This window comes from Bemisia tabaci, chromosome 2 (assembly GCF_918797505.1).
Source record: "Bemisia tabaci chromosome 2, PGI_BMITA_v3".
NCBI classification, from domain to species: Eukaryota; Metazoa; Arthropoda; class Insecta; order Hemiptera; family Aleyrodidae; genus Bemisia; species Bemisia tabaci.
Window position 1 is genome coordinate 30,466,044 of NC_092794.1, and position 15,281 is coordinate 30,481,324.

The 15,281-nt window shown below is 40.1% G+C and overlaps 1 protein-coding gene across 9 annotated transcripts in view; it reads right to left on the reverse strand.

The window, feature by feature from the left end:
- PsGEF (Protostome-specific GEF) overlaps positions 1 to 15,281 on the reverse strand; it is a 516,326-nt gene that overhangs the window by 15,762 nt on the left and 485,283 nt on the right. For all 9 annotated transcript variants that reach the window (XM_072297125.1, XM_072297127.1, XM_072297130.1 and 6 more), the window contains one exon: positions 15,063 to 15,175. In XM_072297125.1, coding sequence (XP_072153226.1) covers positions 15,063 to 15,175 — 113 coding nt within the window. The remainder of the gene's footprint in view (positions 1 to 15,062; positions 15,176 to 15,281) is intronic.

Below are 15,281 nucleotides of genomic sequence, written 5' to 3' on the forward strand. Positions count from 1 at the left end.
GCAATTTTGGACAGAGAAAAAAATGATTTCAAGAGATCATTGCTGGAGATGATACATGTTTTAAGGAATAAAGAACACACTTGTAATTTTAGGGCTGATATTGATAAGCTAAGTGTAGTGTATCATCCATTTTTCCAGCGTGACCTGTCTACTTTCGGGCCACCGGGTAATCAGCCATTGCGAGAAAAATCTTTGGGTGCCCCGGTAATCAGGTGATCGGACGATCTGTATATATAATGACCAAAATGCTATAAATTCTAGGACTGAATTTGCTCACTCTGAGAAATATATTTCTAATCTCTGAAAACTATCATTGTGTATGAGTGCTGCCTCTCTGCGGCGGGGGCTTATTGTTATTGTTTGTGTTGATGTTTGTCATGTCTCTTGTTATCGTTAAACTGGTCTCTTGCTGCGACTGGACTGGGTTTCTGTGTTTTTTCCTCGTTCAGTTATGAATAACTCGTCTGCCCTGAGGATGGAGAGAATTTGTCTCCGAAACGTCGGCTTGTAGAATGCAGTGAAAAATGTTGCAAAGTGTCATTAAAATGGATGAAAACTACTCATGAAATATATATATACATATATATATATAAACACCGCACCTGCGAAGTCCAAATTGCGAGACTGCGAATCGGCCATACTTTTTTCTCTCATTCTCATTTAATTTCAAAATCTCCAGTTCCTTTATGCTCTCTTTGTCAACACTCCCCCCTTACAATCGACCATATTTTACTTTCTTGCCCTAAAACCTATGCCACACGTATCAAAATTCGAAGTTCCCTCCCTCTTAATATGCACCCTTTGTGTTCACTTCACCCTTTCTGTTGATACCGAAGTCTTCATATTGCCCCCGGGCCACCACAGTCCCCCCGTAGGGGGGGATGGGCCTGTTACAATGAAACATTGCATTAAAATGCGAAAAGTCACAGAAGAGCTTCAAACTTAGCATCAAATCCGAGTGGAACTTCTTGCCAATGTTAACGCAAACGCAGCCTGCGACTTTAAAGTGAGTTTTCAAAACTCTTAGCCCCCTGCCCCCCTCATTTTTGGTTGCAGAGCGGGTAAAAACCGGGAAATTCACTACAAATAATGCCCGAAACTAATGTCCAACTTGAGGAGGACCCTTGAAACGTTGCGATCAGTCGCAGCATTGAAATACAAGGACTGCCACCCCCTTAAAGTACGGAAACATCCAAAACAGCCCCCGCTGCCCCCCTCATTTTTCGTTGCGGAGCGGGTAAAAACCGGGAAAATCGCCAGAAATGATGCCCGAAACCACTGTAGAACTTGACGAGAACCCTTGAAACGTTGCGCTCAGTCGGAGAACTGCAACATAGGAACTGCCGCCCACTTTAAGGACGGAAACCCATCACCCTTACGGTTCTCATTCTAAGAGTGCCGAACTGGTCGGCCATCCTCGAATCAGTTCGCTTGCTTCTGCTTATATGCATATTTTAAATCAGCGCTGCGCAGTCTTAGGCTTTTTTTACAGAAACCAAGTAATGTAGACTCTTGGTATTCACTGCACATAAAGTAGAAAGCCCCAGAATGAAAAACAACTTTAAATCATAATTATTGACGGATAAATAAACTTTTTACACGCTTTGGAAAATCTCAGAAGTTCGCGGTAGTCACTTTTCGGTAAGGAACTAAGGGACTCGGTTATAGTATCGAGTGGGGAGTCGAAACGATCGCAAAGGCGGTATACAGGTATACTGCGTATACGCGCCAATAATTAAATAAACAACAATGATTAAAATAAAAAAACGAATAAAATAAAATAAAAATAGATTAAAATAAATAAATGAATTAAATAAAATAAGGTAGATCAAATACACAATTAATAAGTACAAAAAATATTTTAATAAATAAATAAAATATATTAAATCATTTCAATCAAATAATCGTATTGTATCAAATTTATTCTACTCCAAAGCATCTTTTTGCCATTGCGCACCTAAAAAACTTATGAAAATAAATCAATAAATAAAAAAATAATAAATAAATAATATAGATTGAAAAATAAGTAAAATAAAAAAAACCAACCGAGAAGCCGCCCTGCTAAAAAGTTCTCGTGGGAATTTCACTCAGGCTGTTTTGGGTAGGGGAATAATTCTACTGAAAGCTGGCTCTCACGAGAAGTGGCTCCCATGAGAAGTGGCTCCCATGGGAAGCTCCCTAGTTCGTGCCCAAAATGCCGTCTCCACTATAAGCAGAGCCATAGAAGAAAAAGATTAAGGATTAAACGCGAAAATTAATTCGTACTGTTGCCGTGGCACGTTTTATACATGAAAGAAATTCTTTGTTACTATGCAAACCTCCGCAGTGCGGTCATTCCCAAGCGGTCTCCCATCTAAGTACTAACTACACCCGACGTAACTCAACCCTCGTGATCGCCCGAGTGCCGCTGCCGTGGAGCTCCGGAAGCTCACGTGTGTTCGAAGGAAGCATAAACATCCCCAGCGCCGCGCCGCGTTGATTCCATGATGGAAAGCAACGATATTCTTGAAAATTTCTACATTACGCAGTTTCAAAGAAACAAAAATAATAAAAAATTAGATCAATTTTTGGAAAGAAAGAAGTGAATAACACATGGATCAAAATAAAAAAAAGTATATATAATTATTAAAACGAAGAAAAATAAATGAATGAAATTGAATTAAATTGAATGAAATAAAATAAACAAGAAAATTAAATAAATTATAACATAAATAAATAAATGCATTGAATAGATTGTAATAAATAATTGAATAAAATAAAATAAAAAAGATTAATATAGATATATAAATCAAATAAAATAAAGTTCATCAAAATAGACAATTCATAGTAAAATAAAATGTATTTTCATAAAGAAATAAAATATGTTAAATTATTTATATAAAACAGTAGTAGTGTATCGAATTTTTTTGGCTTCATAGCATCTTTTTGGCTTTACACCTGAAAAATATTATGAAATTAACTCAATAAATAAAAAGACGATAAATTAAAAAAAATCAATATGTAAAGAAATCAACAAATAAATAAAATCGATTGAAAAATAAATAAAGTAAAAAAATAAAAAAACAACCGATAAGCCGGCAGTCCGCCAACCGAACCCTAAAGCTACGGGACGCGCGGGGACGGAGGGACAGGACTGAAGATCCCCAGACTCCCATGGGCGCACAGGTGGTCACATGTGCACCCATGGGAGCACATACCCATGGGAGCTATTCATTTCCTTCTGAGCACAGGGGATCCGCTGTCATCCCTTAGGGAGCACAGGGGCTTTCCTCGCTATTACTCAGGGAAGCAGATGTGATGTCGTGTGCAGCCGCAGGGGAAATATTTTTATCAGAGTATAACTTAAGCATCTAAAGTAGATAAAGACGCAGTGTTTTGTCGCACCGTGTCCGTCCTTAAGTTCGGTGACGTCTTTGTAGGACGCTGTAAGGTCCTGTATGCATTTTCCTTGAATATAGTTCTTTGATGCTCCAGTGTGGTGGACTGCAGTCACATGTGGGCCCGTGGCATTTTCCCGGAAGTTCAATGATGATCCATGGGACACCGTGAGAGGTCCCGCGAGAGCACATATACGGGTCACATATACACTCTCATGGGAGCGCACGGGTCACATGGTAGCTCCCAGGGGAGCTCACGGGCTCCCCTGTCCATTCCCCAGGGGAGCACATGTGATGTCGTGTCATTCCCCTGAGGGCACATGTGATCTCATGTCATTCCCCTGGGAGCGCATGTGATCACATGTCATTCCCATGAGAAATTTTTAGCAAGGCGAAAGTCCGCTAATCGAACCTTAAAGCTACGGGACGTGCGGGCACGGAGGGACGGGACTGAAGATCTCCAGACTCTCATGGGTTCATAGGTGACCCTCTGTTCACTCCCGTAGGAGCACAGGGGATCCCTCTTCATTCCCTTGCGGGCACAGGGGCTTTCCTGGCTATTCCTTAGGAGGGCACATGTGATCTCTTGCATGTCCATTCCCACGGGAAATTTTTATCAGGATATAACTTGTAAAGCGTCGAAAAGAGATAAAGACGCAGTGTTTTGTCGCACTGTGTCCGTTCCCAAGTTCGGTGATGTCTTTGCAGGACGCTATGAGGTCCTGTATGCATTTTTCATGAATATAGTTCTGTGATGCTCCACTGTACATGGTGGGTTGCAGTAACATATGGGCCCGTGGCATTTTCCCTGAAGTACTATGATGATCCACGGGACACCGTGAGAGGTCCCGTGAGAGCACTTACGGGTCACAGAGGTATACATTCTCATGGGAGCGCACGGGTCACGAGTTAGCTCCCAGGGTAGCTCAAGGGCTCCCCTGTCCATTCCCCAGGAGAACACATGTGATGTCGAGTCATTCCCGTGGGAGCACATGTGATCACATGTCATTCCCTGGGACCGCATGAGAGAACATGCCATTCTCCTGGGAGCGCTTGTGATTACATGTCATTCCCGTAGGCGCGCATGTGATCTCATGTCATTCCCATGGGAAATTAGCCAGGTACGGATTTTTTTTACCTACCTTAGTTTAGGAGATATTGAAGAAGTGAACTAACTTTCTGGACGATCCTCGTATCATGCAAGGGGTGTCCCGAGGGTACTGCACGCTTTTTTTTTTTCGGACGAACGGTAGCAGATATCAAAATGTGGTTTGCGTTGCGTTAATGCGCTAGTAATGACGGATAAAACAAGACAAATCCGAACTCTCTAGGTCAGTTTTACAACGTTTTGAAACTAACTTATCGACATGACCCCTCGAGGATTTTCAGTACTTTTTTTCTAAGGAGGAAACAAAGATTTTGTGGTATCTGTCAAGTTGGTAGTATGTATTCCTAGGGAGATTTGCCGTAGTAGGTCGTGAAGCCTGGTTAGGTACTGTAAGCTTATCAATAAAATGTGATCTTCTTCTTAGACCAGTGTCTCGCTTTTCCCCTTTTCCTTCAAAGGCATCTCTTGCGATATTATAATGGCGACGTGTACGGGATCCGAAGCACGAAGAACTTTCACGAAACCATGAGACGCTGTGCCACTTGTATCACGTTCCAGGTGATCAAGTTTTTTTTCACCGCTCCCGTCACGGTGCTGTGCTGCTGATAAGGTTAGGCCACTCACTCGTTGCACGTTGAAACGGAATTTCGAATTTCGATCGAATCTACACGTCTCTTGGTAATCTCATTTTTATTACCATTTCTTCACTCAAATACCTGACGATAGTAATGCTTCCACAGGGTCAGAATCACCCTCGATCCACGATCAAATTTCTCTGTTAAAATATCTGGTTACACAGCTCACGAAACTCCAGTTATCTCAACAGGCTGGACCCTTAAATCGGCCTCCCCGATTCAGCTTTGAATCCTATACTCTGAACTGATCTGAATTTCTAGCTGACTACTTGGATCGGTTTAAACTTCAGTTAGGTCAGTGTAAAGTACCTCAGGAAGAATGGGCAGCAAATCTGCGTATTCACATGGGGGCAGAGCTCAACTCCACTCTCAGAGACCTTGCTTACCCCTCTAAGGTTGAATCACTGTCCTTTGAACTGATTTGTACCATGCTTATTGATCATTTTGTGAAGAAAAATAATAAATACACAGAAGCTATCAATTTTCGTAAAGTCTTCCAGAAAGATGGAGAAAAGATTCATGAATTTGCGGCGCGTCTCAAAGCGGCAACAAGATTTTGTAAATTCGATGATTTTTTAAATTATTCTCTAATTGTTCAGTTCATCCGTGGAGTACTCGATGATGATATCCGTGGCGAGATTATTACTTAACAGCCAGATCAGTTCGAAGAAGCTCTCAAAATAGCTCAAGCCCTTGAAGCATCACAGGAGGCTTCCTCTCATCTAAAACCAAATCAGCTAGCAACCGTTTGCAAATTCTACGATAGCAAACCAAAAGTCAAGAAGAAGCAATCATCGAATTTCCGTTCTAAATCTCAACAACGCTCAAATCAAGGTAACAAGCCAAACTTCTCTAGTGATAAGCAGTCTTCGACTCAGTCAAATCAAAGAAAGTTCATCAATGCCTCTTGTCGCTTTTGCAATGTTGAGCATAAAAGAAGGGATTGTAAGTACAGACGCCTTAGGTGTAATTACTGTAAACTTGTTGGCCATTTGCTTGAAGTATGTGGTAAAAAACCCACCAACAACATTAATTTTCAGGAGACGGAGTATCCTGATACAGGTATTTCGTACTTTCGAGCGTCGATACATAAGGTTATTTACACAGATGAATCCATCCTTAACGCTCCACCACCCCCCAACTTTTTTGGAAGTTTACATTAACGATCAACTCGTCAAAATGGAGTTAGACACCGGTGGTGCTTGTCCAGTCATCAATGTCCACACCTTTAAAAAACTGTTTCCGAACGCACTCCTACATCCTGCAAATAGGTCATTTTTCAGTTTTACCAAAGAATATTTTGAGTGTCTGGGATACATTAAAGTCAAAGTGCAATTTAGAGGCAAAACCAAGTTTTTGAATCTATTTGTTGTAGATTTTCCATGCGACAGTATTTTTGGTCGTGAATGGATCGTTCACTTTGCAGAATTCTTGTCCTTTGATAAACTTTACAGCGTAAAGCAAGTTCAAACAAGTACCTAGCCCCCACTTAACACCCAATGTTCAACATCGATTGCAAATACTCTTAAACAAACATCATCAAATTTTTGATGAAACTGCTGGGACATTAAAAGGTCCTCCTGAAAAATGGCACCTAGACAAGGATGCAAAACCAGTCTTCGCTCGGGCTCGCCCACTTCCCTACACTATGCGTGAGGCTTACGCTCAAAATATGGAGAAGAAGTTACTATCTGGCCACTATAAAAAGTCACACATTCCAGATGGGCTTCACCAACTCATGTAGTAGTGAAAAACGGGAAACTAAGAATTACTGGCGACTATAAATCAACCGTCAATCCACAGCTGATAGCAGATGAATACCCGATTTCCAAAGTAGAAGAAGTTTTTCATGGAATGAAGGATGCCAAAGTTTTTTTTTTTTAAATTAGATGTAACTGATGCCTTTACTTATGCATCTCGTTTGTGATGATGAATCGTGTGAATTGATGACCCTGAATACTCCTAATCACGTACTGATTAGGCCCACCAGGGCACAATTTGGGTTAACACCCGTCCCTGCTGTATGGCAGCGTAGGCTCCATTCGCATCTTCAAGGCATTGAAGGCGGAACAAATTTTTTTGATGATATTTTGCTGTATGCCAGTCTGTAGAAGAAATGTTTCTCACTTTAGCCAAGGTTCTGGATCGCCCAGAAAAGATTGATATCAAACTCAACCGACCCAAATGCCAGTTCTTTCTAGACTCTGTTGAATTTTTGGGCCATAGGATCGATATATCAGCATGGACTCCAAAAACTGGACAAACATATAAATGCTATAGTAAACGCCGAAAAACCTCAAAACGCTGATGAACTCCGAGCATTTCTGGGCAAAGTAACCTACTACCATTCTTTCATACCAGACCTCTCCACTCTCCACAATCACTCATCTTCTCAGAGAAATACTGAAACATAAAATTTTCACTTGGACTCAAGAAGGCCTTGCTGCTTTCAACAAACTGAAGGAAATTTTGATCTCTGACCAAGTATTGACTCCATATGATCCAAAACTGCCGATTACATTAGCAGTCGATGCCAGTCCCTTCGCTTTAGGCGCAGTGTTATCACACTCCCTACCGGATGAAACGGAGAGACCCATTTCATATGCGAGTAAAGCTCTAAATAACGTGGAGAAACGGTACCCGCAGGTTGATAGAGAAGCTCTCGCTATTGTGTGGGGGGTCAAAAGGTTTTTTGAATACTTGTATGGTCGGAAATCAACCTTGTATACTGACAATAAACCTGTGTCTCATATCTTCGCACCAAATGCTCTCCTTCCAAAATTTACTTTATCTCGTTGTGCAAATTATGCATCCTACCTGTCCAACTTTAATCACGACATCAAATTCAGGCGTTCAATTCTTTGCTGATTATTTGTCTCGTATCCACAGCTTCAGCGTACCTTCCTCATCTTTCGATGATTTTGATATTTTTATTCTCAATTAAATTGAGCAACTTCCTGTAACGTCACAGCTAATTGCAGCAGAAACAAGGAAAGATCCACAACTTTCACCGATTTTGCAAACAATCTAACAAGGGAAGGACTTAACCTCACTTGGTTACACCGGACGGCAAGCAGAATATACGTAGGCTTGTGATTGCCTTTTACCCAAGTAGCAGTGATCGCGATAAATTGCGATTTAATTGGAGAATGTATCGCGATTTTATCGACGTCGCGATTTATTGCAATATTATCGGGAGAAAAATCGCGATAAATTGCAACAAAATCGCGATATTATCGAACGCGATTTTATAGAGATAAAATTGCAATAAATTGCAATTTTTTATTAACGCATGAATGACGCATATGAAAGATGTTTCTATTCCGCCGCCGCCGTTTTTACCGAGATCCGTTGGTAACTTAACCATCTCATTTTTTTTATCAATTATTAGTATAATGTTACAAAGACAGACTGGTAAGCTTACCTGAAAACCGGTATTTTTACTGATTTTTTCAGGTAAGAATACCACTTTTATTGGTAATCAATCCCCGGTAACTTTACCATTTTATCTCGGTAATTCTACCACAGTCGATAAAAACTATTGGCGTTTTTCCCAAGGTCCATCGGTAACTTTGCCATCTCACTATTATTGGTAATTTTACAGAGACAGAATGATGAGATTACCAATAGAACCTTATTTTACCAACCGTATTTCAAGGTATGAAATAAAATACAGAGGAGGGAAAATTAAAAAAAAAAAAAAAAAAAAAAAAAAATCCAATGAAAAATCGGTGTCAGTCAACGCAAAGACATGAGTTGTGAGGTTGCGAAGCGCCGATCCATGTATAAGAGGCTTCAATTCTCACACGCAAGTCATATAGCGGTCATAGCATAGGTAGTGACAATGTGCTGGCCTTCCACCGTAGCGATTGGGGTTCGAATCCCCGCGGAGGCTCCGGGGATTTTACGCTCGTCTTCGTCAAAGGACCTGACGGCTGAACCTAACGGCAATCGGCTGACAACTTTAACCCCCTTTTTTTGGCGATTTTATCAATCGCTAGGATCATCAACATCTGAGCGATCATCCTCGATCTTATCGCGATAAAATCGCAATTTTTTCGGGCCGATAAAATCGCAATAAAATCGCGAAAAGATCGAGGATAATCGCTCAAATGTTGATGATCCTAGCGATTTTATCGCCGATAAAATCAAGGATAATCGCGACTTTATCGGCGATAAAATCGCGATTTTTCCGTTGAAAAATGCTACTTGGGTATGGGGTCACCGTTTAGTAATTCCAGCTAAATTGCAAAAAAGAATACTAGAAGAACTGCATCTTGCACACTCTGACATTGCAAAAATGAAAAGCCTTGCTAGATCAATCGTGTACTGGCCAAACATTGATCAAGATATTGAGCAACTTGCTGAAACCTGTGAGGCGTGTCTCAGTCACAGCTAAGCACCTCCAAAATTCTCGCATCCATGGGAATACCCGTCAGCTCATTGGGAGAGAATTCACATAGACTACGCAGGTCCAATTTGTGGCAAATACTTGCTTATCGTAGTGGATGCTTACTCCAAATGTTTACAGGTTTTTCCTTCTCAGTTCATGACTAGTGAAGCAACCTGTAAGTTACTCTCAAACACATTCTCCCTGTTCGGTGCTCCAGTCACAGTCGTCTCGGACAATGGTCCCGCTTTTGTCTCCAACCATTTTCAACAATTCCTAAAATCACAAGGAATCCTGTTTCACAAAAAAAAATAACGCCATACCATCCGGGAAGCAACGAACAAGGAGAGCGAGCCGTACAAACCATCAAAAATTCATTCAAATACATGGAAGCAACAATCCACACCCTCCAAGACTCATTAAACACCATTGTCCAACGATATAATACAACACCCCATCAAGCAACGGGACAACCGCCCTCCTTACTCTTCATCGGCAGAACAACCCGAACTCGGCTTGATGCTATGCATCCGAATTCCAAAATCATGGTTAATCAACGACAAGACAACAGCTTTCCAAAGAAGCTCCGTTCCTTCAGAATAAATCAAGAGGTTATGTTTCGGTCTTACAATAGTCCGAAACCCTGGCTGCGAGGTGTGATTTCTACAAAACTCGGTGCCTTGCACTACGTGGTCAAATACAAACACCAACAACACAAGCGTCACATTGACCAATTACTGTCTTGTGGAATCACTCTTGACCACCCTTCACCGTCAAACTGCAACACTGATGTTCCAAATGCTGCTAATGCAACGACCAGAAAACGGGTAAAATTCTTTCTTGTATCCAACGCAACCTTTAGTCCTCAACTGGAGTCTACTTTTACTCAAACCTCACCACTTGTTTTTTCTGATAGGTCAAAGTCAATTCCTTGTCCAACTTTACATGATGAAATTTCAAACAAATCTAGTCCTACACTAAGTCAATCTTCTCCGAAGAACTCATCCATTCAATGTTCTCCGAAGAACTCATCTATTCAATGTTCTCCGAAGAACTCATCTATTCAATCCTCTCCGAAGAACTCATCTAGTCAATCTTCTTCGAGGAACTTATTAATTAAATCTTCTCCGGGGAATTTATCTACTGAATCACAGTCTACTTCTAACCAAACTTCGCAAAGAGGCTCACTGACCCAGTCAACTTCGGGTTCTAGCTCTTCACTCGATGTTTGACCACAACATCTCAAGTCACCGATTAGTCAACATTCAGAATCCTCTAGTCAATCTATCAACGTTACTCCTAAAAATGTACCTATATCAAAACCCAACACAGGTCGAGGCAGAGGTGTTTCTAAAGCCACCAAAAAACAATTTTCAGTTAAACCTGGTGTTACGACTTTTGGTCGCATTGTAAAACCTAAGGAACCATACTCTCCGGAGTAATAAATTGAATTATTGCTCTTTCACTGTAACACTGTTAAATGATTTTCAATTTTTTATTTTTCTGTTCCATTAGAAAAAATTTATTCACATAAATTTTTTTCTTCGCACTCTTGCGGAGATTGTGGTATCCGTCAAGCTGGTAGTATGTATTCCTAGGGAGATTTGCCCTAGTAGGTCGTGAAGCCTGGTTAGGCACTTGTAAGCTTATCAATAAAATGTGATCTTCTTCTTAGACCAGTGTCTCGCCTTCACCTTTTCCTTCAGAGGCATCTCTTGCGATATTATAGACTAGCGGAAAGCCCGTGACTAAAGTCACAGGTTTAGATGCTTCACCAAAAATTATTAATTTAATAACGGGGAGCATTAGGCCGATTTTGTTTCGGGGATGATACCACTATTCGACCACATTAGAGCTTGTTTTGCCTGAGTGAGCGTGCCATTTCACGACGATACCGCTATTCGACCACGCGGAAGCTCCTGTTGCCTACACTGAAATTGAAGGCGAAATGAAATGACGTTAATTAATCCTCTCCAGTTTGGTGAAATGCGTTTTATAAAAACATTCCAAGTAACCGTGCACTTTCACAATGAAACAGCTATTCCACTATTTCCACGTTCTTATTTTATTTCAATCTCCCTCTCACTGCTTTCTTCTTTTTACTTTTCATTTCTTCTTTCTGTTTGCTTCTCCCACTTTTATTATCTTCTTCATCTCTCTAAATTTATTTTAGCTTATTTTCTTTCACTCTTCTTATTCTGCACCATTCGTTGTTCTTTTTTTTCTTCATGATGATGATCATCATCAGCATCAGCATCAGCATCATAATCATCATCCTCATCTCTCTCTTTTAATGTGCATGTGCTCGGACGGGAAGTAAAAAATAAAATAAAAACAGCATAATGGAGAACAGTTAGAGGAGCAACTACTTTACTGACAAACGCGGACCCGACATGACATACAAACAAATTAACAGACAGAGAACGTCTATTGCACGGGCGATGATATCACTCTTCGACCACGTGAGAGCTTGTGTTGCCTACACTAATAATTGAAGGCAAACTGTCATTCAACCACGTGGAAACTCGTGTTGCCTACGTTGAAATTTAAGGGGAACTAAAATGGCGTCAATATAATCTTTTTCTGTTTGGTAAACCCCTTTTTTTTAATTGGAGAGATCGGCAATCCACTTGATGAATATTCACCACAATTTGTGGTGAGATGTTAAAAGCGTGAAGCGTCTTGATCCGGTAGACAAAAAAAAAATGTAACATAACCTATAACCTACCAATGTGTGATTAGATTTTTTTTTATCTTAATCTCAATTCATAAAACTCGACACATTTAATTTATTTAAAATTCAATTGATTTAAAATCGAATTCTTTGTCCGGCAAGGATGAATGTTACTGAATTAGGATGAACTTAGAACAAACGGGATAAATGCAGTTTTATGCTTATCAATCCTTTCGCATCTGGAAAATGCAGAAACTTGGTATTACGGACGTTTACGGTTGGATGCGAATGAAACTCTGGGTCCTGTTAGTTTTTGGTTCGACAAAACATGCCTCTTCCGCAATGCATTTCTGAAATGTCAAATACTTTCAAAATGGCAGCATGCGAATCCACCCGTAAACGTCCGTAATACCAAGTTTCCACCATTTTCCTCGCCATTTTGAAGTTATTCGGAATTTCAAAAAATTCAATGACAGATTCGTCTTTCTCATGCCAAAATGCCCCCTGATACCAAGTTTCATGCAAATTCACCGATAAGCAGTCTAATTTATTCTCTTGCCGCTCAAGGTCACCATATTGACCCCCGCCATTTGGAAAAGGACAAACATTTTCCGGGAAAATAATTCCAGAATCGTTTTAATCGTTCCAAAAAACCTCTGAGAACCAAGTTTCATCCCAATCCATCGACGAAAACGGGGATTTAGATTTCCGTTATTTTGAAATTTGACCGGCGGCCAGTCTGTCAAAAATCAAGAGTTTGACTTGCGGTTTGCGCCAAAAATCTTCTTTTTCAATTTTATATGAATTGATGTGTCACAAAGAGGATGTTGCCATTTAAAAAAAAAAGTTGGGGTCCGTCGCCCCTCCCCGTGGGGGGGGGGGGGGGGGGGGCAAAAACTTGGGGGCCCTGAAGGTAGCTTACATTGATCTTTGAACATTCCCGAAGTTTTGTTTCAAAATATTAATTAGGTAAAATTTTAGAATGTAAAAAATTTAAATGTAAAAAATTACATCACCCTCTTTTATCACTATTTATCCTGTTTAAAGCTTATCTACCCCGTTTCTCACTGATTATTTTCTTTTTCTTAAAATTTCTACCTCTTATTCCGGTTAATATGAATAAAGTGCGTCTTATCCCTGTCTATCCTATCGAACGATATATCGAAGATCTATGTACAATGCAATATGTTATCCCTATGAATGAAACCCCAAAAAAATGGCAGTAGGGGAGGAAGGCATGCCACAAGGGAAAAAATATAAATAAAGTGAGTGGAAGGGGGGACTGCGGGAGTTAGCGAATGAGTTGGAAGGGGGGAGGGTAGAATAAATGCTGGCAAAAAATTAGAACTAACCTAGCAATGATTTAAAAAAAAAAATAAAAAAAATAAAATAAAAAAAAATAAAAAAAACAGGAAGTATAAAATCCGTTGATTTCAACTTTGACTAGGCCGGGAAATGGAAATAAAACATCAGCTGATAGCAAACAAATTTTACCGAGGAAACCAAGGACGGAAACTTTCATAAAAACATTATAGTGGAAAACAGCGTAAGTAGGGCACTTACGTTAATTACCGTTTATAAGTAAACGGTAAATGCGATTTAACCGAAAATCTATACAGTTCATCAGACCAAAATGGACAAAATTAAAAAATTTGAACCAGCTAACGTAAATCTAACGATAGTTATTGTGAACGAAAGAATTGCTGACATAGGTCGGGTAACCATTATAGGTGGGATGGGATGGGATGGGATTTCAACATGTGGTGCTGGAAGAGTCCGTCAGCGGGACGCTTGCCGCGTCAGAGGCCCCATGAGGTGCGTCGCGCCAACTTTGAGCGACTGTAGCGCGGTTAGAAATCATTTTCCCAGGATGATCTTGGGCTCATTTTGAAGCTTAGAGTGTCTAGTTTTAGGAAATAATAGATTTGAGGTCCTAACAATAATTCCCAAAAGCACAGGTTCAAAATTACGAAAAAGAGGCTATAAAAGAATGGGATTTACATCGAAAAATCATCATAACTTAATCAAAAGTCATTATTTTTTTCAAATTCAACCACTTAAAATAACAGTATTTTTACGCTAAATCTTACGCAAAAAAGAAAACTGCAATAACTTATACCGTTCAAAAGTTACAAGCATTCTAACATTTGGACTTTGATCCCCCCGCTCCTCCTCTTCCCCGGGGCTTAGGGCAAAAAATCGACCAATCTCGGGCTTCTCAGATGACTCTCTATCAGCTCCCGAAATATGACAAGATTCCCAGGGAGGGGGGGGGGGGGGGCAAAAACGCCGATTTTGAATGCCCTTTCAAATGTACCACATGTGCAGATCCATGAAAGTGAAGGTCTTTTCTTTGTCTGTGCTTCTACATCTACTTGACAGAGTGCGCTGAGTATGCAGAATTTTTCAAAATATTATAATGGAGGGAACTGTAACATACTTTCAAAAAAATTTAAAAAAATGTTAAAATATTGTCACAGTATTTTCGAAATATTTTAAAAATATTTTCGTGGTAACTGAGGAATACTCCTTAATGACTGTCTGCCCAGGAGGTACCAGAACGCTGTTTGACTCTTTAAATCTTTGATTACTTTTCAGAAAAGGTGCGGAAATTCCCAGAGGCGTCATTTCGACATGTCATTTTTGAAACGCTGTAAATTGGTCAAAAATTGACCTAGAGAATTCTATTCTCTAATTCTAGAGAAATTCATTCCGTTGTACCCACCATTACTAGCACATTAACTCCACGCAAACCGCATTTTGATATCTGCTACCTACCGTTCGACTAAAAGAAAAAAAAGGTGCAGTACTTTCGGGACACCTCTTGTAAGTACCTGCATATCCATCCAAACAAAATTTGACAGAAAATATTACTTACAATTTATTCTGCTTGGTGGAGTGGGAATCGGCTGATTGAGTTCGTCGCAATTTCAGTCGATGAAAAAACCCGTAGCTATTGGTGAAAGCACCGAGGCGAGAGTCATGGTTGCTCTGAGAAAGAAAAGAGAAATACGGGGGTTGAAATTAATAAATTAATGTGCCTTTATTATAAATATTTGAAATACGCACAAATACGGGTGTATTTGTTGGCAGTAAA